Below are 23,653 nucleotides of genomic sequence, written 5' to 3'. Positions count from 1 at the left end.
AACTGAGGAATAAAATTGCACTTGATATTTTATTACATTGTTTTACCTCAGGAACACCAGGTATAGTAGATATAAAAATATTCTGAGTATCTAAGCACATAAACAAAACTGCTAGTATTCAAATATCTTGATTTACCAAAAAATTATGCAAATTGATTTTATAAACCTCATACCTTTCAGAGTTATCATAAGCTATATGCACATTACTCCAAAATTACCATGCTTCTTTCTAAGTTCAGATTTAACCTATGCTTCAAACTAAAATTAAGTATAAATAAAGCCATACAAGAGCATACTAGTATATAGTTAACTGGTATGGTTTCTGTTTGATGATCTACTTTAATATCTTAAAAATAATTAATCACTTGTAGTCATTTCTGAGCAACTAGAAATGAACAGTACAAGTTTGAGAATTGGTTATTTTGTAAGACATACCATATAACAAAACCATTTCTTCCAAAATTAAAACATTACCATTAATAAAACTTCTTGTTTGAACAAATATTACCTTTATGTGTAATCGATTTTTCACTAGATGGTTTGGAAGTATCTATATCTGATTTTTTACTATACTCCACACTTAGTACCACATCCTTGACACCAGGAGATTTCTCTTGTGACGACAATAATTCTTCTGCAGACATAAAAGTATTCAAAATGTTATCTAAATCTTATCTTAACCAAAGAGAGCATCATGGTGTAATATCAACTAGATGACAATTTCAAGCAAAGTTTATTATGAAATAATGTTAAGTTTAAAATGATTTCTTAAGTAAACAATGTGATAATCCATGCTGAAACTAGGGGACAAAGTCATTTCCTAAGCTCATGTTGAAAAATCTATTTTTAAGGCACTTTCTTCATTTTCTGCTTCTTGGGAAGGAGTTAGTAAACGTTTAGCTTCCACCATTAAAACATATAAAGACAAACATGATATGAAATTGATCATCTATTCATAATCCTCATCACTGATATGTGTGTAGTAAGAGAAATAGCAACAGAAACTATGTAAGCCTAGATGCCAGCACTATGCTAAGAGCCTCACAGGCAGTATCTCTTATTTGATCTTCATACAATAGCCCTACGAAGTAAAGAGGAGGAAACTGAGGCTTGGAAGTCAGCAAGTTTGCCCAGGCTACAAAACTACTAAGAGAAAAAGTTGGAATTTTTTAAGTGTATCTGACACCATAGCCTATGCTCTTTAGCCCTGTGCTAAACCAAATTCCTGTCTTCAAATCTTAATGATGAAAAACGAGGCTTTCAAAACAATTCTCATGATTATAAACACATGAAAATATTTTGTCAAACTTCCAATCACACTCAAATCTCAGCAAATTATAGAACTATATAATTTATTAGCCAAACTGTGATACTTTTGAGAGTAAAAGGGAATACTACTAATAGTTATGCAGAGTTAACAGGTACCCCTACACCTAAATTACTGTTAGAGCAAAAGAGAATGGAAATAGTATTTTGCAAGGCCTACTCCAGAGGTAACAAAATGCATTTTCAGCAGGCCATACTTTTGTGTTACATGGATAAAGACTTCAAAGCATTCCTTTCAGAACTACACAATACCCTTAAAATGGTGGGGGGACTGGGAGGATTAAAACAGTTTAAATACATAAATAGATGACAAAAGTTCATTATATGCCTCTCAGCTATTTAGGCTTAGCTAATTTTGATGATCTAGTTAACTAATTGATAAGGGTAAAATATTAGGTATGCAAACTTTCTTAAGCTTATAGTATTTTTTAAACTCCCAGGAAATCACTAGAGGGTATGGAATTTTCCAAAGTTTTTATAAAGTTGGCAAAAGTGATAAGTACACTTTAATAGGTTTTAATTAAAAAAATTTTAATGCTTAAAAAATTACATAGTTGGAGAAGAGATTAGTGGGTGTCTGGGGTTAGAGGACAGGGGAGGAGTATGATGAAAGTAGCACAAAGATCTTTGTGGTGATGGAACAGCTCTGTATCTTGACTGTGGTGCTGGTAACATGAATCAACGTATGTGACAAACGGCATAGAACTACACACACGTGCACACAGGCACACAGGAACACACAAGTATGTAAAATTGGGGGATCTAAGTAAGATATGTAAGTTGTCCCAATGTCAATTTCTTGGTTTTGATAAAGAACTATAGATATATAAGATGTTACTGCTGGGGGAAAGTGGATGAAGGGTACACAAGATGCCTCTGTACTATTTCTTGCAACTTCTTGTGAATCTATAATTACTTCAAAATGAGAAAGTTAAAAAAAATAATTTATAGTGTCTCTTCTGAAGAAAGAGTAAAAGATATAACAAAGTTAAGTTTTTCTTTACTAATATGCCTCTATGTACAAAGCATGACTTTCATAAACATAAAAATGTTTAAAATTTTTCCTCTGATTATTTATCATGTAATTTTACAAATCTGGCCAAACTACAATCATAACTAATGTTTGTTTCTCTTAAACTTATGATTGAAGTGAATTTTATTCTATTAATAATTACTAGCCACCATTCAGGTTGGTACAAAGAGAAAACACAAACTCTGGTGGAGCCAAACAGATCTGATCTTAAAGCGCCACACAGTAAGTATATGACACAGAACAGATTACTGAAGAATTAGTAGAATTATATATAATTTTCTAACAAAGTAATTTGTATTTTTAAAATAAAGAAACATATTTCAAACAAGATTTACCTTGTCCTTGAAGATGAGATATATCCAGACCCTCTTTTAGGCGGATAACTACTACTCCATATTGTATATCAAAGGCATCACTATAACAGAGAAAAAAAAGAATAAAACTTTAAAGAAATCATAAAAGTTCCTGTCTCTTCCTCTATAATTTTGAAAGCAATAGTAGAAGACTTCTAAAATTACTTTCAGCTATAATGTCTGATTTTTAAAATATGCTTTAAAAATTACGGCGATAATCACATTAGTTTCAAATCCTACACCATTCTCTTTTCCCCTTTTCTGTAATTCCTCTAAAAATTACTGAAGTATTGATATTTGTAGTACTGATATTCTACCTACAGCAGCTGTTTAAAGCAGTATTTTTATCCTATCATAAATAAACTAAAATTTCAAGGAGAAACAATGCTCAGAAATCCCATCATACTTAATTTAGGCTCATACCCTTAGAGCCAAAAGAAATACATGAAGACAAAGAAGACAGATTCTACTGAGAATGAGAGCAGGCTGTAGAATATGGAGGGATCATTTATCAAAGAAGAAAGGGTATTTTTCAAGTAATTATAAAGTTTTTACAAAACTAGTTTAAAAAGTAGTCCTAAGATTGTACATGCATTTGCAGATACAAAACTAGTTTAAAAAGTAGTCCTAAGATTGTACATGCATTTGCAGACACGTATTCATATGTCTTTTTAATATTTTTAAACTCAAACAAGGGCATCCTAGACACATGTAAAATACGTTAAATTCTCAAAGACAACTCTGAAAACAAAATTTGGAAACTTTGTTAAGACCATAAATCATGTAGACCTAAATTCCTCTCAAAACTACTGAAAGACTTTCAAATTACAAAACTTCAGGTTGTCCCCTGGAGTGCCAACAGGCATAACTTTAAGTAATATTCATTATATGTATATAAAAATAATAACATTAATCCACAGGCAGACATAACAAACAGAAAAAGCTAAAATCTAACAAAATGATCAAATTTTTGCTCCTACTAATAAAAACAGAAGAATGTGTTCAGGGTATCGTTGTAAATGGTCTTATTGTTTTAAATCACAGGGAGGCATGTTTGGCCTCATTTCTGTGTTGAATTAACTAAGGTCAAAAGAGATTCACTGGAGATAAAAATTAGAAATGTTAACCTTTCTCAGCTATACTGTGAAAGCACTAATTAATTTTTAGAGAAGAAATAAATACAGATATTTTTTTTAAAGTATTTAATAAATCAACTGAGTCAAAATCAATTTCCTTAAAGAAAAGCCAGGGAATGTAGCTCTTAGTTTACTTCAGATTAAAATAGCTAAATGTTTTTGCCACAGGTTATAAAAATTTCTATGAACTATACCACTTCTTTAAGCTATAGAAATCAGTTTTGCAGTTTCAGAACCTCCATATTGTTAATACATACACAGTAAATAAAGTATATCTCAACTGCTGAAGGTATTTAGAATCACAACCAAAACGTAAGTGTAACAAAATAAAAGAGTAAGCAGTATCACTGCTTTAAAATGACCATCAACTTCTATGGTGCCAGAAACCACAGAACAATATTTTACCTTTCTTTAAATTACTGCCTGACATAGAGTGCTTGAGTCATACTTAACTCTCAGAGGAAATATTCGCTTCAGTTCCTACAAGGTAAGAGTCAGAAAGACTCCGTTCTTCCAGCACTCCCATTATGACAGACTACAACTAATAATGAATGCATTATTTGCAAAAATGTCACTTCTTCTATTTTCTAGGATAATTTCTCCATCTCACTGGTCTTGCATCTTCAGAGAGAAAAAGCATACTCATGGCTCAAGACCCACGTGATGTCTTTCTTTCACACTGTCCTTCTTTCCCTAATCCCCATATATACAAAGCACAGAAGACAAAGTTAGAAAGGTAGGATGAAATGTTGCTTACAAAAAATAATAAACCCAAAGCCAAAGAGCAGTCACAACCTATGACAAACCAGCAGGGGTTGAATTTTACTAAAAGTATTCAACAATTACTTGGAAAATCTTATTCACTGTACACTTTACCCAAGCAATATAAAGAGATTTTTTAAAAAGTGAAGTATGAGAACTGCTCACTTCTACAAAGACATTTCAAGGAAGCTACAAAAATAAAACTATTACATGTGATACAGGCAAATAATGATATGGCTCTATCTGTAGATAAACAGGAGTACTAGGAGGGGAAATAGTGCCAGTGAGTTAAGGGTAAGGAGATAAAAATTCACAAAGAAAGAGGATTTGAATCTGGTCTTAGAATTATTTTGCCAAATACAAATTTTTTAAAATGACAATTGTTTGTATATGAAGAAATATTTTATAAGGACTGAACAGCTATTTCATCAGCAGCTATGGCAAGAAAAAGACTTCTCTTCAATCAAGTATGATGTCGTGAGAGGGAAACCTTGTCCCCTATAAAACAGTGCGAATGAGATAGAGGGACCTGTTAAGTAAATCCCAGAACACTAGAAAGGTACATACTTCTCAAGAGTAAGAAGAAAATCTGGCAAAAATAAAAAGTTATATTCTTTTTATTAAGTAACTCAGTTCCAAAAAGCATTTGTAATATATTAAACAGATACATATACAAAAATTAATAACATGGATAGAGTAAAATAAGAAATATAAAGTAACAGAAGAATAAAAAGAACTCAGTAGACAACCCATAAGAGGGAAGTTAAAGTGATATAAATCAAAACTAAGTTGTCTGATGAACAACACTGGAAATAAAACTGGAGAATGAATAGTAAACTCAGAACCTAGTACTTGAAGGGGGTGGTAAAGCAAACATGTAAGTGCATTTTAGAAACAGAAATGTAAATAACTTAATGAACTTTCAAATGATTAACTGCCAATTTAGTTTGAGAAGGAAATAAACCTAAACCTCTGAGGGCATCAGTGATGATGTGCCTGACAGGCCTTCCTCAGGAGCAGGCACCATAATGACTTGGCTTAGAAGATGAGTCTGACAACATTCGGGAACTCTGCTCAGCAACAGCTGCATGGATATGAACAAGCTTACTAACTTAAACAGGAAACCAGAGAGTAAGAGTATATGCGTGCGTGTGTGTGTGTGTGTAGTTACGTGAATATTTGAGTGTATAAAGAAACTTAGAAAGATCCATTTGTTTTGTAGATCATCAATTTAAAACCCAATTAACCCCGTGTGATTATTTTCATTCTCATGCTTCTACTAGTAGAGATTGTCTGAGAAACAGGCTTCAAAAACCAAGGTGGGCTTTCAAAATTAGTATTTTCTGAATCCACTAAGTTACTGAATACTTACTGAAATAAGTTTATATACGTATCCACATCCCTCATATCTGCTTGCAACCAATCTTTCTTAAATCCAAGGACAAGTGTGTTTGGTTTCATCCGCCCAAGACCAGCAGCCTAAACCATAGGAAAAAATACAACTTTAAATAAAGACATACTGTAGACAAAATGTCTTTTAAATGAAAAACTCCTCTAAATGGACAGCCTCTAAACATTTAAAAGTTATGTACCCTTACTCAGCCAATTCTTGAGCATCCAATACATGCATATTCATAAATTATACATACTACATTAATTGTATTACTTATGGCTAAACATGATACAAAATATAAGATAAAATCAAAACACCTGAAAAATTCTAAATGTGTATTTTTCTACTTTTATGACTTCAAAATGTTCATATTTTTATGAAAAGATGACAGAATATACTAAATCTTTCATAAAAGTCATAAGAATATGGTGGTGTTCTTAGTTATATATTTTAGTAACAGTCATTAAAACCTAGAAGCAAAAGTCCAAATGGAAAACAGGCATTGTTGGCTGCAGGTCAGAATTTCATCAGTTTTTCTTGCAACGTCATCAAGAGTTGTAATTCAATATGCTTAAGAAATATGCCCCAAAATCCAATTAACTTCTACCTTCGTAATACTTTAAAACACACTGAAAATTCTATTCCCAAGGTTGTATACACACTTTTAAGTTTTTTTAAAATTTTGATAAAAAATAAAACATTTTGCAATTTTAGCCATTTTTAAATGTACAATTCGGTGGCATTGATTACATTCACAATGTTATACAACCAACCCATTTTCAAAGTTTCTCATCACTTCAAACAAGAATTCTGTAACCAGTTCTCTTCTCCCTCTAGGCCCTAGTAACACCTAATCTACTTCTGTGTCTCTGAATTTGCTTATCCTAGATATTTCCTAAACGTGGAATTATACAGTATTTGTCCTTTGTGTCTGGCTTATTTCATTTAGCCTATCACCTTTCAGGTTATCCATGTTACAGCATCAATCAGAACCTCTTTCCTTTTTAGGGCTGAGTAATATTCCGTTTTATGAATTTACCATATTTTGTCTATCCATTCATCTGTTGATGGATACTTAGGTTGTTTCTACCTTTTGGCTACTGTGAATAATGCTGCAACAAACATTAGCATTCAAGTATCTGTTTAACTCCCTGATTGTAATTTCTTTGGGTATATGTATGCCTAGGAGTAGAACTGTTGGTTATAATGTAATTCCTTGTTTAGCTTTTTGAGGAACCACCAAACTGTTTACCACAGCAGCTGCATCTTCATACTCCCACCAGCAATGCACAGGGTAAAATTTCTCCACATCCTCAGCAACATTTGTTATCTCCTGTTTTTGTTTACATAATTACATGCATGCTAGCAGTGTAAAATGCTATATCATTGTGATTCTTTATTTGTATTTCCCTAATAACTAATAATATTGAGTATCTTTCCATGTGCTTATTAGTGATTTTTATAAATTTATATCTTCTTTGGAGAAATGTTTATTCAAGTTTTGGCCCATTTTTAAATTGGGTTGTCTATCTTTTTGCTGATGTTTTAGGAATTCTATATATATTTTGGATATTAAACCTTATCAGATATATGATTTGAAAAGATTTCCTTCCTTTCTGTAGGTTGTCTTTTCACTTTCTTGCTATTGTCCTTTTATGTACAACAGTTTTTAATTGTGATGAAGTTGAATTTGTTGTAGAATTTTGGCTTCATGTTCTGGATGGTTAGTTTTGAGATGTTGAGTTAATAGTGATGGCTGTAAATTATCATTAGTTAATACCATGGTACTATAAACACACACACACGCGCACACACACACACGCGCACACACACACACATTTATGAAGATGCTATAGGACATGGATATAATTTATATTTCAAATATTCTTATTGGCAATTTTAAGTTATTTTGGTCTACTTATTTTAGAACAATTTTTTAAAAATCACTGTTTACTTCAAAATGTGGCTGATGAAGAAGTGGAAAGGTGTCAGAAACAGTATGTTTACTCAGGGTAACTCTAAGCTAGCCTTGCCTAGAGAAAAAAAGGTAGAGTTAGAGTTATGGCTACACGGAGTATTTGAATGAGATCCACTTGATTTAAAGGGCCATAATGATGTAATTTGAATTTTCAGTAAGAACAAGGGATTTTCGCTATTTGAAATAAAAGTTTAAAACTGGATTGACAATCAAGTGGCTCATACCTTACGAAAAAAAGGGAGAGGGATCCAATATACAAAGAAGTTAGCAATGTTAATGCCCTTCTGCCAAAGGGCTCCTTCCTTAAAATAGTTAGTCTCCAAATATATACTTACGATAATAATTAGTAACTAGACAAATGAAGGGACAAAGAAAGGAAAAGTCAGAGTGTAGAGTAAAACAAAGCCATCTAACAAGAGCATCTCTAGAACTCTAAAATAAGTCACTGTAGAAAAAGATCAATGTACAAAAGAACTATTTTGACAATGATTACAAACCTCTAACAGACATAAAGCCATTTGACACTTTATGTAAAGGTTTCCAGAAGGTAAAAAGGAAAGATAAATACTCTCAGTGGCAACATGTACTAAAATTTCAGTGATTAGTTCTACAGAGACAATGCACATATTTCTAAGGATATTTTACATAGGTCCTCAGATAGCTCTCCCACTAGAATAAAGTCCATCTCTCGGGCATTTTTGTAAAGGAAATAGCATTTGCTATTAAAATGATACTGTTCTATACATCCTCCCTGTGCCCTCCACTGGAAACTGTCATGATCCATGAGGGTGAGTATGTGAAGTAGAGGAGAGTGATTAGGAAGATGGATCCTAACTCTTGTCAAACATAACGATGTTGTCATTTATATCACAGAAACCCTCTAGAATAGTGGTTCTCAATGTGGAATGCCTGGACTGGACCAGCAGCAGCAGCAGCATCACCTGGAAACCTATCTGAAATGCACATTCTTGGGCCTTACCCTAGACCTACTGAATCACTGTAAAGATGGGTCCAGCAGTCTGTGTTTTAAGAAGTCTACAAGGTGGTTCTGATGCAGGCTGAAGTCAAGAACCATTGCATGAAGGAAATATTTTACTTCATTTTGTTCATAACATTTATTAAATACATAAAGTAGTTATCAAAATGTTCCTATAAACTGTACAAAACCAAGCAAGATTTACCCATGAGAAACAACCTTATGACCAGGTAGTATTTAAGTATTTCACATACAAAAGTGAACAAAGAAAGTAATATATAATCACGTATACACCCAGCTTAAGAAAATAAACATTACAAACACAAATCAAGGACCCTATATATCCTTTTCAAGCCTTCCTTATATTTTTACTATAAATTCCATTATTTAGGCATACATACCTATACAGTTTTATTTTACATACTTTAATTTATAATATCTTCATATTGTTCTTTTTAAAAAACTTATTATTTTCCTTAATAGTTTTTGTTTTTGAGGTTTATCCCTGTTGATATGAATAGCTCCTTTTCACTACTATATGGAAATCCACTGCATGATTATTTTCAAGAATTTTATTGATGTTTGTTGAAGTTGCTTTAATTTCTTTTTCACTGTAACAAATGATAGTGCTATGAAGTTTCATATGGCCTTCCTCACATGTGTACAAGCTTCTCTGTGGTATACACTTAGGAACGGGAATGTGTCAGAATACCCACACTTTCAAAGTTGCAGGACATTGTCAGGCTGCTGTCCCAATTGGTTGTCCAATCTGTATTTACCACAGCAGTTCAAAGATCTCCAAATGCTCTACACAATTTCTAACACTTGGTATTGGCAGACCTAATTTTGGTTAATCTGATGACCATGGTTTTTTTTTTTTTCTTCCTGGGGGACAGGTAATTAGGTTTATTTATTTATTTTAATGGAGGTACTGGGGGTTGAACCCATGACCTTATGTATGCTAAGCATGAGCTCTCCCACTGAGCTACACCCTACCTCCCAACTGATGACTATGGAATAAAGCTGTATTGTGGTTTTAATTTTTACTTCAGTCATTTAGATTTCCTCTTCTTATAATATCTTTAGCTCCTTTTTTCCCCTCTCATTAATTTATGGTATTTCTTTATATAATGTAGACCATATTCTTTTGCTGGTAACATGTTATCTTATCTTGCTCTGTGGCTTTGTTTATTACTTTCATGCTTTCTTTAGAAGCACAAAATTTTAAGTGTTAACTAAAAAATAACTCATCTCTTCTTCATAGTTCAACTTCTTGTGTCTCAATTAAAAAACTTTCCTCGTCCAAGGTCAAAAAGTTATTCTATATTTTTTTCTAAAAGCTTAAAAATTTTGCATTTCATGTTTAGGTCTTTAATCTCTCTGGAAATGTGGTCTTTGTATGGATCTGTTTTATCATTTTTTTCGCATAGTAAATTATCCCAGCTCATCCTTTCAGTGTTATCTCAGTCGTGTATTAAAATTTCCTATACAAGTAGCTCTATTTCTTCTCTGTTTTGTCCCATTAGTTGAATTGTCTGGCACTCCTTCAATACCACAATGTCTTTATCATGATAGTTTAATGATAGGGCTTTATACCTGTCAAAGCAAGCCCACTCCCACACCTTATTATTTCTGAGGATTGCCTAGGCTATTCTTAACCCTGTGCTTGTCAAGTTTTAAAAAACACACAACAGAAAAGGCTCAGCAACGGCACTGTGCGCCTCCCATCTCTACTTCAACAAAGCAGCCCCACAATTAACACAGTAAATGGGATCTTGCTTAAGCTTTCTTTTGAAGAGGTTCCTATAAAAATAAGTTGGCAAACACTGTCTCCCCACAACCTCTAAGAGTGGAGGAAACTGAGTTTCAAGAGAAGTTAACCAACTTACTGGGTCCAAAATCCATAATAAGGAAGTGGCAGTGCTAGCATTTAAACCTACAGTTTAGTACAAACCCCACATTCCAGCTACTATGCAACACACAAAACTGAAAGAGAAGTTTTAGTACTAGTAAAATAATAGTGAGAAACATAATAAGGATCTATAATTTTTAAAAAATTAAGGACTGCCATTACTTACTACTCTTCAAAAAGCCTAGTGAGGTGGTGCAGTAGGGAGTGAATGGGGAATATCTTACAGAAGAACAGGAACAGGCTAGGATAATTCCCAAATAGGTTCTTTACTATTTACAGCCAACAGCGCAGTAGTTCTATAGTCCCTTTAATTCTCAAATTGTATAAACTCTATTAGTCTACTTTAATAAAGATATTTTAAAAGATTTACTATTTGTATCAATATGAACAATGAAACCTGGAATAAAAAAGTTTTTAAAAGCTTACACAAAACTAAAATGTTATCATTTGAAAGGCTCAATAAATTTACCTGCATCAAATACTGTGCACCCTCTCTCAAGTCATCTGCATGTACTGGAGCATAAAAAGCCTTCATTTTGTTTTTAATAAGCCATCGCTGATATTTGGCTTGATCAATGGACATCTCTTTCATGGCCTGTCTTCGAGGACCCTTTAAGGTAAAAATATGAACAATGAAAGGTTATTTATTCCACCTTTATAAAAACCTTCCTGTTATCTTGGCTCAAACAAAGTTTCTAAACATGGGTGGAAGAGAGCATAATAACAGCATTTTATTTTCATGTTAGTGAATTCTTTCCAATACTTAAGATTATGAAAAGATAGTGTTGAGGGAACAGTTAATGCAGAGGGTGACAGTAGAAGGTAGAAGAAAAGAGGAAGAAACACAGACCGAAAAATAAGTTTTCAATACTAAGTAAATGAGAGAAATTAGAAATTAAAAATGGAGAAGAAATTACACAAAGAAGAATAAGAGAATTTCTGTGTTTCTACAGAAAGTTTCCCAGCTTGTTTTTTGTTTCAACCAAATGTTAATTTCAACCAAATTAATTCTCAGTAACCTAGTCATATAACTAAATATCAAAGTGAGCCATACAAATACATTTTTCTTCATACTTCTGTGAAACGATGAAATAACAGAAGAAAGGAAATGAGTTTTTAACTTGCAATTCTATTTTGATCCTTGCAAGCAACACATAAAATGTGTTACATGTCTTACCTAAAATGTATGAAGAAAAATCTAAAAATAAGATTAAGAGCACATCCTAAATATACATGAATAAGTAAAGGAAAAATACAATTTATCTTTCCTAGTAGAAACATTGCCCCATTTGTAATTTCTTATGCTCAAGACCCCAGCTTGAATTAACCAATCTGGAGACAAACTATAAAAACTCCACAAGTCCCAAATGGAGTCAATGTGTTCTTCCACTACCCTACACACGCACACGCGCGCGCACACAAATGCATGCAGCTGACTTCACTACTATAGGAGTAGAAGATCAACTCCAGCAGGGGCTAGGACGTGGGGCATACAACATGTATTTCTAGCACCAAAACACGACAAACAATAGAGCTTGGGAGAAAAGTTCATCTGGCAAATAAATACTCCAATTTCTTATGCAGAAAAGGTGATCCATCACCTAGTGATGGTGTTTAACAGCCAAGATGCCCAAAACAGAAAACAATTTTTGAATGACGTTTATCCCTAATTTTTAATAATTTTCTTACTCATGAATAAAACTAAAATGAATGAGCAATTAAAGTGTCTGAATGTGGACATTCAGCATTCACTCTGCTCTTCTTAAATAACAGATATTAGATATTTATCATGATTTGTCCACCTTCTCCAGCCTCCTTTTTTGTGGTAAATTAATGTTTCCAGTATTCTCAAGATTTGCTGAGAAATATCAGTAAGAAAACACACATACTAAATTCCATTTAGGCTCCTTAGTTAGCAAGAAGCTATTTTTCTTAGCCAAAGCAATATAATTTGCTGAAATCTATTCAAATTATTTCAAATCTACAAAGACCCACAAATTATAAATTATATACACAAATTGAAAAATCTTTTAGTACAGAAAACAAAACTAATACTTACCATATGTACATGACCACAGATCATTAAACCAACATTTTTTGTGAAATCATGAACAAGATGAAGTAAGGCTGGGCGTGAGTTTGGAGCACCTGTCATAACAAGACACTGAGGCCTAATTTAAGATTTAAAAGAAAAACAAAATTAGAGAAATTTAGGCTTTTGGTAACATGGACATGATGTTACATTGGTTCTCTAAAGATATTACGCTAGACTGTTCTTTACGCAACTGTCCTTAAGACACAAGCCACAAGATTCTTACAGAAGATGACTTAACCAGGGTTCCTTGGTACATGAGAAATACAGCAACAAAACCTTCATGGGACAAACATGCCAAATGTCCTAAGTTGATAGGTAATATTATACATCAAGATTCTGGTAGGTATTATAGAACGAAAGGACCATGTTAATTAAAAATATATAACAACTCTTCATCTTCTGAAGGTAATAAATATTTAAGTTCTTTCACAGAGTTCACAACATCCTGAAAGCATAGCCTTGCCTTCATGTAGAAAACAGGTCACTTTCCTCCTTAGTTTGATCACATCATAGTTAATTCTACTTTGTAATATTAGCCTTCCTTAATCTAGCTTAACTTTTAACGACTATTGTCATATGAGTAAAACCACCTGTGGTGAAGAAAAGGTTTCCATTTGAACTCAAAGTTTTAATTCTAATTAATTATGATGAAAACCAGAATTGAATTCAATTGTCTGTACAAACATTTTCATATATTTCATATATTATTTTTAAGTCCTGATTTTCGCTAACTAGAAATAAAAGTCAATCTTGTTTGAGGAAAAAGTATTCAGGTATCTATTTTATAAATTCAAACAGATTCACAAAAATTCTTTAACACAACAATGTATATAATTAAAAGAAACTTCAACAATAATAAATAGACTAAATAAATAGACTAAATAATAAATAGACTAAAATTTTGACTTAACTACTCAATTGTTAGGGTAGTTCCTAACCATGCTCAGAAAATAACCATGAAAATCTGAATAAAGACTTAAAAAAATACTAACTTATTCAGAATTTTAGCAAGCTATCTGAAAAACTAATCCCGTCTGGGGAAATTGCTTTGAGACAACCAAACATGAAATCAACCTCTATGGCCCAGAGTGCTACTAATACAGTCTCTCCATTTCAGCTTTAGCATGTTATATGGCTCCCCAGCTAAACATTACATTTCCTCACCTTCCTAGCAGCTGAAAGTGGCCCTATGAATGATTTACAGACCATACGATGTTCCTATTTCCACATCATGTCATTTTAAAAAGGGAGCTGGCCACCCTTCATACTTTCTTGCATTTACCTATAAGCTAGACTGTGGAGGTAGCAATGACTTTGACCACGTGGATAAAAACACGTCCCAGGGGATGGCAGAGTGATAAGACACAGGGAATGTGGGACCTGAATGATCAAGTGCAGCCACTGTCTACCAACCATGAACCATCCATCTGGACTATCACGTAACACTGATGTCTGTCTTATTTAACCACTGCATATTTTTCATCTTTTTATTATGGTAGCTAATCTACACTCTAATATAACCTATTACTGTGGAAAAACACACTTGTAGTCCCTATCTTTACCAAACAGTAAACATACCATAAAGGCATAATTTGGTATAATTTTGTCATACCAAAAAAGGTATAGTACAAAATATATTAGGAATGACTTCTGGTAACAGTGGCAGAGTGAACATCTGCCTTCATTTAAGTCCTTCCTCAAAAATCTCCACGGTAGGATGGGAAATTTTAAGGCCCCCAAAATATGGACAAGAGTATAGGACACAATAGCACTGAGATATTTAAAGCCAGAAAGCAGATGGAAGACAATAAACGATTTGACAAGTCAGGCACAGGCTAAGTGAGCGTAAGAGGAAACTGTGATGCTGCCTGACTGTATACCTAAGAATCATCAAAATGCCTGGGACTCAGAGGCAGCAGATAGCTCTGGAAGTGGCTGGGATAATGTATTAAAGAAACTAAAATAAGAAGGTTTAAAGTTTGCAGAAGAAACACCTACATGAACCCAAACTATTTCCATCACTATGATGGGCAACTATCCCTGCCTCTCTCCAATTCTGTGAGGCCAGAGCTTATTCATCAGAGAGGGCCTCTGGTCTGGGAGTAAGAGCTGAGAGCGGGAGCAGCTACTTCAGTACGGAAGTTAGGAGAACATTTACTATATGCTCAATCTCAAAAATTCCAAGCTGCCTTTCTACTTGGCTCTTAGAACTCCGGTAGCCAGAACATTATCAACAAGCAGAAGATTACAAGATTCTTTTCTGGGAAATCTAATCAGATCAAAAAAAAGAAAGCCTTTAAGATGACTTAAACTTCTCAAAGAACCAGCAAAGCCACATTAATCTACATTAAGAGCTTCTGTGACAAGTTCTGAACCCACCAATACAGAACTTCCCTGGCTGAGGATCACAGATACTTCAGACAAGGCTAAATCTAAGAACCCAAATTAAAGAAACAGGAAATAGGGAGAAAGATGCTTCAAGGAAATAGAAACTACAAAGCGAAGAAAACAAACTCTTTCAGCAAGTTTGGTGAAGGCTGAGATAGTGGTAAAGAGAAATTTAAACAGAAAAAAAAAAAAAAAGAAGAGAGAAAATTATTGGTTACATAGAAAACAAAACGGCTGTACAGGGAAAAAAAAGCAACTGTAACTTACTACATGGCTGACCTACAAATCATGCTTAAAAAATCATAAAGATATAAATGATCAAACAAAATCTAGTCCAAATAATGACACGAAAGATGTACTGGGAGGGTGAGATAAAGAGAAGGGTTCTTGTGTGTGGTGGTCATACATGAAAGACATCAACAGATAATGCCTAAAATTAAACCTCAAAAAATACATCGAGGCAAACATGTTATTTGGGAGTATGAAGTAAAACATACTACACGATTCAGCCAAGAGTTGAAAGTGGTTGCCTGTCGTATGAGAGAAACAGGGATGAGAAATAGGGTAACTACTAATTTTCAAAACAAACCTAAGTTTTTCCTCTTTAAACTATATTCATGTACAATTCTGATAAAAATTTAAAAACATTTACTAAAATAAAATTTTTAAAAAATTCTCATTACTATAAGCCAAAATAAGTTTTTTATTAATGATAAATTAACTCTGACTCTTGGTCATACTCTCAGTTTTGGGCTATAACTTTCTATATAAAGGAACGATTTCTATTTTCTGGCATCAACTATTCAAGATGTTCGAAATGTGTTGTAATTAAAGTTTTCCTCTGAGAGCTCTCATTTCTCTGTCTTTTTCCAGTTTCTGTCTACTCCAAAGCTGAAGATCTGTGGTCTATGGAAACCTTTCATTTTGGAAATAAGTTGGGGGGAGGGGGGCCCAAAAAGTAACAAAAAGAATATACAAAGATGTTTCTTATTGGGAGAAACTCGATAGAGAACTTCTTTTCTGGTGCTTATCCACTCTTCAGAGTTCCTTTAAAAAGATTTTGTCTTTTGGTTTACTGACAAACAAGGACCTTATTTCTGTGTTTTTTGTGCAGAAGCCGATGAGAATTGATTGCTCATGACTATGAAAAATCACCTGTCCACAGCCAGGCGTATGTGAACAGTATGAGAATGACTGTTTAACAATCTATTTTTAAACAATGATAAGCCTATTTTTATACTATTGTTCAATATAAATAATAATCTATAATTTCTAAAAATGTATATAAGTAAATAATATTTCTGGATTTACAAGTGCTTTCTTTAATAACCGAATCTTATCAATTATTAGAAGCATATTAAATTTAAAAAGTTTTTAAATTGATAACTGATAAAATAAACTATATTTCATTAGATAAAATATAAAACAATTTACTGAAGAAAACAATTTATTGAAGTAGTAAGAAATGCTCTTGAAGGCATTAATCAATTCCTTTATCACTAAAACTGGTTTCCAGTTCAATGATGAGAAAGAAGCAACTAACATGAAAACATTTTCTGCCTTAGTAAAATTATAAAACAAAGATGTCAAAAATATAAATTCCATACTCAGTAGTTATACAGTAGTTACCCACATAGGGAAGAAGTTCACCTTATGACACCTACTATTTAAAAGTTTTCAAATGAGAGACCTCCAAAACTTTCCTAATGTTTTTTGTAAGGTAATTTATTTTGTAAGATAATTTATCTCTGCAAAATTTTGCTAAGAAACCTCAACCTTATTTTTGAATAAACTGCTCAAATCAAACCTAAACAAAAAACAATATTCTATGCTTTTAGAAAACTTTTCATGAAATACCAGCAAATAAAAATGTTACTGAACAATAAACGAACTGATGGCCACTTAAGGTAACATAGAAACATTTTGTCTTATCTTTTACCTGAAGTTTTTCACATGGTCTTCCACTCCAGAAAGTCGAATTGAATGCTGCAGTGCATTCAGGTAAGTGAGGGCTTGTGTGGAGGATCCCCAGTTCACATCTGTGGGAGGACAGTGTTTGTTCACCATTTAACACCAGCAGTAACAACCATCCATAACCAGCGTGACACATACAGAGAAGTAAACAATGCTAGCACATCTTTAAAGTCAATTGCTAAAATAAACTATTTCACTTGGAACATTTAATAGTTCAAGTTCATGGCAGGACATTAAGACAATGTTAATCTGAAGTATAAATTACATTTAAAGAAAAAGTACAATTTCGAAAAGGCTGACATGATAGGGCAGCAGACATGCTGTGAAGAATACAATTAAAAAGAGTCTGTCACAAATAAACAAAATATTTAAAAACTGTTGTTTATACAGCCAAAGGTCTAAAAGGAAAGAGGCAGTTCTGTAATTGTTATAAAGTACTTAAAAGTGCAAGTTATTTGAACAGGCTAATTTTACTCCTGATTGAATAAACAGCCCAGACTCGAATGATGACTCTAGACATTTGTTACGTTAGAGACTGAATAGGCACATGAAAGAAATAACTGCTCCTAAAATAGTAAAAGCAGTATCTTCTTTGTCTATTTCATTTCTAAAGCCACCACTCTAATCCAAAACCTCATTGTCTCTTACCTGGATTACAAAATGTTCTCTCACTGTTTAAAACGACTATACCGCAACTACTCTTATCTCTTACTAATCTATTCTATTGGGCCAAAACTTTTCAAACTTTTCTCAGTGGACTTTCTTGGTTCTCATACTAAATACTAGACTAACCCTAATAGATTGTAGCATCATCTTCTTATGTGGAGATATACCCAGCAGCCATCAGCATTACACATTCTAGGTAATCTAGGGTAACAGTTAAAACATGTTTGTCCAACTTTCCCTACTACACAGTAAGCTAGTGGGAAGATACTATGATACTTCTAGTTTTTTGTTTTTTAGTTCCGTGGTACAAATTACAGTAGATATTGAAACCACAGTAGGTAATACATATGCTTCTTAGGCTAACAGCTACTAAAGTACTGCAAATATAATCCTTTCAAAGATTAATTTAAAAATATATCAAGTGCAACAGAATGATAGTTATATGAATTTGTTACTTTTCTACAAACAGGATTAGTTATATTTAACTTATGGGTAAGAATGGAATTCCATAGAATAAAAAGCCTTGCAGTAATTGTTTCATTAAAACTACATATATTTGGAAATCAAGTAGTTTAGATTTTACACAAAGTACCTTTCAAATATACAAAACATGATGGTTAGATATGAAAAGTTACAAAGAGCTTCTAGACATTTTCGAGCTTGAAATACTAAATAGAAAAGGCTACTGACCTGGTTTTTTATAGGTAACATAAATGTAAAGTCCAAGAACTATCACATATGTTAGTAGTGCAGCCCACCAGTTAATGACAAACATTACTATGCAACAAAGAATTGCTCCAAGAAGTGATATCCACATGTTGTAGTATTTGAATGCAGGACGCCATCCTAACAATAAATAAAATAGATAAATGAAAGTTACTCAGATACGTCATCTGTTTTAGACAATGGTACATACGTATGCACAAATTTCTTTGTGGCTTCTACAGTGAGAGGGCTTTAAGTATTAACTATACGGTTAAAATATAAAAGTAAAGTCAGACCATTATTGATCACAATTTAACTTCATGATTCTTGATGGCCATCAAGTGGGCACATCTATTTACATTCACATTATTCTATCTTACTAGTTCTGTATTTAAAAAGTTCCTTACCAAAAAAATACAAATTGACGTACCTCAGCAAATACTAAACACTAAAGAAGATTAAAAAATTAGGTTTCAAATTCAGTCCTTAATATTGCGGCTTTGTTTTCTGGTTCTTAACATGAGACTTCTAAATTCTAATGTATATATAAAACAACTCAAACTAACTGTTCTTCAGAATTGTTAAAAATTCATCTAGTCACTAGAAAAACTAAGAGTTGACTACAGAAACTTATCCTCCCATTTGGTGAAGTATGTATTAAGCTCACTCTAAAAAATGTTAAAGACCCATGCTTTAAAATTTTCATTCATAGGTAGTTCCAGAGTCAAAAATACTATCTTAAAATCATTTCAATAAAATTTATGTTCTTTTTTAAAAACTAAACTTTTAATTTTGAGATAACTGCAGAGTCACACAAAGTTGAAAAAATTATACAGATTCCAGGGACCCTTTACCTAGTTTCTCCCACTGATACCATCTTGCAAAACGATACCAGAATATCACAACTAAAATACTGATATTAGTGTATCAAGATAAAGAAGAGTCCAACAAAAGAAGGATCCCTTGTGTTGCCCTCTCATAGCCACAGCCACACCCACCTCTACAATTTATATTATTAAAGTAAAAACCGAAGCTGTTTCTGTCCTAAGTTTCCATACTTCCTTCTGTTCTGAAAAACTTTTGGACCCTTAGAAGGAAAAGTGCTTTTGGACCTTCATTTCCTTCCCTAATGTCCAACTGTTGTGATGGTTTCTAACAAAATGCCCACAAAAAAGAAAATGGAGTACTTTTTCAGTTGAAAAAGGCCCCTTATATTAGAACTTCACAGAACTCACTGTGTTAACAATACTGCCGGACAGGTTAACAATATCATAATAATATTCTTAGAACTGAAAAAGCAATCAGCTAAACAATAAAATAGGGGGAAAAAAGAAGAAAATAATTCTTTCATAGTATGAGTCAGAATTTGAGATTAATGCTATTTTAAATGCTTTGATGATAAGAAACAAAATATTACCAGTAAACTTCATGATAAGAGAGTTTGAAGACTTATTTAATTTGACTCAATTATAAAGGCAGAGTGAAGCAATAATGAGCTAACCCCCTACATGCCATCTTTTAAAACGTGTTAAAGTTTTTTCTCCAAAGTCAAAGACATTACCACATTTACAGAACTTTTAAAAAATGTAAAATCACCTGGAGATTTTGCAAGTGATGCATGGAATACTGAAAAATTGATCAATGCATACGATGCAAGGAAGAAGTTAGAGATAATTGGAGCAATAACATTCAACTCAGCTGCAAAAGAAACACGAAGCATATTTAATTGACATATGAGACATTTTTTAACTCTTCAAAACTATGAATTATTTCAAACCTTTAGAAAATGACATAATACTCCTACATCTACCACCCAGATTTAATGAATTTTGCCATATATATTTATCTACTTTACTTTTATACTTAAGATACACCCCTTTTATACCTCACTGTTCCAAAATTGGAATATTCTTTCCAATGACAATATATAGTTTTATTACATATATATATATGGTCCATAAGCATTATGTTGTACTATTTTGGGTGTTTTAAAATTTACATAAACTATATCATACTATATTATCATTCCAAAATTTAACTTTTTCACATGTATTAAGTTTGAGATTCATCCATATTAATATATGAAAACCAAGTTTATTCACTTTTTTACTGCTTAACATCATTCTGCAGTTTCATTCTTCTGTTGATAGATACGTGGGATGCTTCCTTTTTCATTATTATAATTAATAACACTAAATATTTTTATATATGTGAATTCCTGTAGGGTAAAAACTCCTAAAAATAACTGTTGGATTGTAGGAAATTTTACTAAATATTGCCAACCGGTAGCTACACCAAATACATTCCTAGAATCACAGGGGAGTTGTTTCCACACCTGTGGCGTTATCAGACTTTTAATGAAAGTCCAAGGTCTTCTTTAGCAGCAAAAGACCCTTCAGCTCCCTTGCAATCAGAGGGAAAAGTGCCAAACAGATCAGCAGAGGTTCTATCGTCATGGAAGACACTGGAATACTTTTCCTTATGCTTCCTTATTAAATAAATATTTGCAGTATTTTCTAATACAACTTTCCTTTGATCAAAAACATACTTAGTATAGTAGGGAAAATAATATTTTGTTTATAATTTAATAATTCAGTGTTGACAGCTAATACTGTAAATGCACCAATATCTACATTAGCACACCATTTATAGACTAACCAATTAAGATGAATCCAAGCGCAATTAAGAATGTTAAGAGGTAGCCACGAAGAGGTTCATTATTTTTCCCATAACCTTTAGCAAACATCTGGAAAGCTGGGTAGATGTTGTCCTTACATAGGGCCTAAGGAAGAAACGTAAATATTAAAATCAAATATATCAAAGTAAGATATGCAGATCTGCTTACAGTTACAATAGGTTAATTGGGAATCAAACCCAAGTATCTAATTCTTGGTCCTCTTTCTTTCCCCTCACACTGCTTCACCTACAAACTGTAAAGGAGATTCAAACATTTCAAACATCAGAAAGGTAGGAGGTTTAGAATACCACTGAATTTTCAGTCATCTTACCCCACCCCAGGCTGAAATTCTTACATGAAGATAGTCAAAGAAGCAGACATATATATAGAAGAAATTTGGAAGCTTAAGAAGTATAACAGAGGTGTGACCTACTTTAAGAAAATCAAATCCAAAGCCTAAACTTAAAGAGACAAAAATCCTAATTATAATACTTAATCACTTTTCTTAAAACAATACTGAAAATAATTTTAGAAAAAATTCTATACTTTTACTGTACTAAGTAACTACAACAAAAAATTAAGAACAAAAAAAAAATTACAAAGCTGTAGAATCAATTACATTTGTTTTAGTAATGAAAAGTATTTTATATTCAGTATCAGCTGTTTATTTAACGGTCACTAAAGGGAGACAATATCTATATTATTATCACTACATTGAGTACCTAACACAATGTATGGCATATATTAGACATTCAAATATTTGTAAAATGAAATATTTAAGTTGGCATCATGCTAATAGTAACAAGATCCTTTAATTCTTTTGATTTATGGTCTTGGACTTCACTTTTTATTCCTGGTAAGACATTATGAAAATTTATGCTAAGAGTATGTCAAAAAAGCAAAAACTCATCCCCACTTCCAGAAAAACAACTCAAAAAGCACACTCTGACAGTAGATAAACGCACAAGTGTTTATATAAGTATACATATTCACAGTTATATGCATAAAATCAAATATACCAGCCGACATATGTGTCTGTATATAACATATAAATACATGGGGTTGATAAAAGTAAACAAATAAACTAAAATATTAAAAATCCCAAATTGAAATATATTGCCTTAACTCCCCCTCTAATAAAGCTTGTAATGTGAATATACTTACCTGAAATATTTTGGGTGCACTCACAAGGGATGCTAATGCAGAAGAAAGAGTGGCTGAAAAGATACCTGCAGAAATTAATGGCGCAAATCCTGACACCATGCTCATTACCTTTAAAAAGGTGACAAAAATGGAAAAATAAGTCTTCAATAAAATCCTTTATTATTCTAATGAAAGACTGATATTAATATTGGGGGAAATCTAATAACAGTAATAATGGCTATCTGTATTACAAACTTCTGAAATTGATTTACCTCTAGTCCTTAATGTAAAAAAAAAACCAACCTTTTTCTTTTGTAAAATTTTGGAGACACACACAATGGCAGAGAAAAAGCATACTTAACTGCCAGGTATCCATCACCCAGTTTCAACAGAACCAACCTCTGCATTACTGTGAATCAAATCCAAGATATAATTTCATACATGAAAGTTTCAGTACATACCTCTAACAAGTAAGAACTTTTAAAAACTGTAACTACAAAGTCACTGCGACAGCCTAAGGACTGCATAATTCCCTAACAGCATCAGATATGGCCACTGCATTCTAAATCCCCAAACTGTCCCCCTCTTCTTGCTTTTTAAAATGGTTTGTTCAAATTAGGATCCACAAAAGGATGACAATTTACATTTGGTTGATGCGCCTCTTAAGTCTTTTTCAATCTACAGGTTTACCCTTTCCTTTACATTTTATTATTTTATGTCATTTCTCCTACAGAAATCCCACACTCTGGAGTTTGCTGACAATCGCCACAGCATTGTTTAACCTGCTCCTCTCGCCTCTACTTCTAGTCAACTGATATAGGTAGATTTAGACAGTTGATCTAACTGAGGTACAAGTTTTCTGGGAAAATATTCAAGGTGGAGCGATATACTTCTGTATAATAGGTAGTTTCTTTTTTTGATGTTAAGATAGTAGATTGATAGTGTGGTTGTTTTTGTCTGTTTTTCAAGAGTCTTTATTTTTTAGAGCTAAAAGTAGAAATATTTCCAGCCAAAAGGATCTATGCCTAGGATCTGCCTCTAACTAATCTGGGAAGTGGGGAATCACAAATAAAACAAAATCAGCCATGCACTGATAAATGATAAAGCTGGAAAGTGTGTATGTTAAATACATATTA

The 23,653-nt window shown here is 32.8% G+C and overlaps 1 protein-coding gene across 2 annotated transcripts in view; it reads right to left on the bottom strand.

Annotated features, from left to right (window-relative positions):
* SLC12A2 (solute carrier family 12 member 2) overlaps window positions 1–23,653 on the bottom strand; it is an 84,590-nt gene that overhangs the window by 12,212 nt on the left and 48,725 nt on the right. For both annotated transcript variants that reach the window (XM_032476640.1, XM_032476641.1), the window contains exons 11-20: window positions 22,539–22,646; window positions 21,356–21,479; window positions 20,294–20,395; window positions 18,683–18,838; window positions 17,292–17,391; window positions 12,929–13,040; window positions 11,339–11,479; window positions 5,983–6,089; window positions 2,695–2,774; window positions 509–634 (exon numbers count right to left, since the gene is read on the bottom strand). In XM_032476640.1, coding sequence (XP_032332531.1) covers window positions 509–634; window positions 2,695–2,774; window positions 5,983–6,089; window positions 11,339–11,479; window positions 12,929–13,040; window positions 17,292–17,391; window positions 18,683–18,838; window positions 20,294–20,395; window positions 21,356–21,479; window positions 22,539–22,646 — 1,156 coding nt within the window. The remainder of the gene's footprint in view (window positions 1–508; window positions 635–2,694; window positions 2,775–5,982; window positions 6,090–11,338; window positions 11,480–12,928; window positions 13,041–17,291; window positions 17,392–18,682; window positions 18,839–20,293; window positions 20,396–21,355; window positions 21,480–22,538; window positions 22,647–23,653) is intronic.

The sequence above is a fragment of the Camelus ferus genome, chromosome 3 (genome assembly GCF_009834535.1).
Source record: "Camelus ferus isolate YT-003-E chromosome 3, BCGSAC_Cfer_1.0, whole genome shotgun sequence".
NCBI lineage: Eukaryota > Metazoa > Chordata > Mammalia > Artiodactyla > Camelidae > Camelus > Camelus ferus.
Note: the sequence above shows the minus strand (reverse complement) of the source record. Positions and strands in the feature narration are given on the sequence as shown.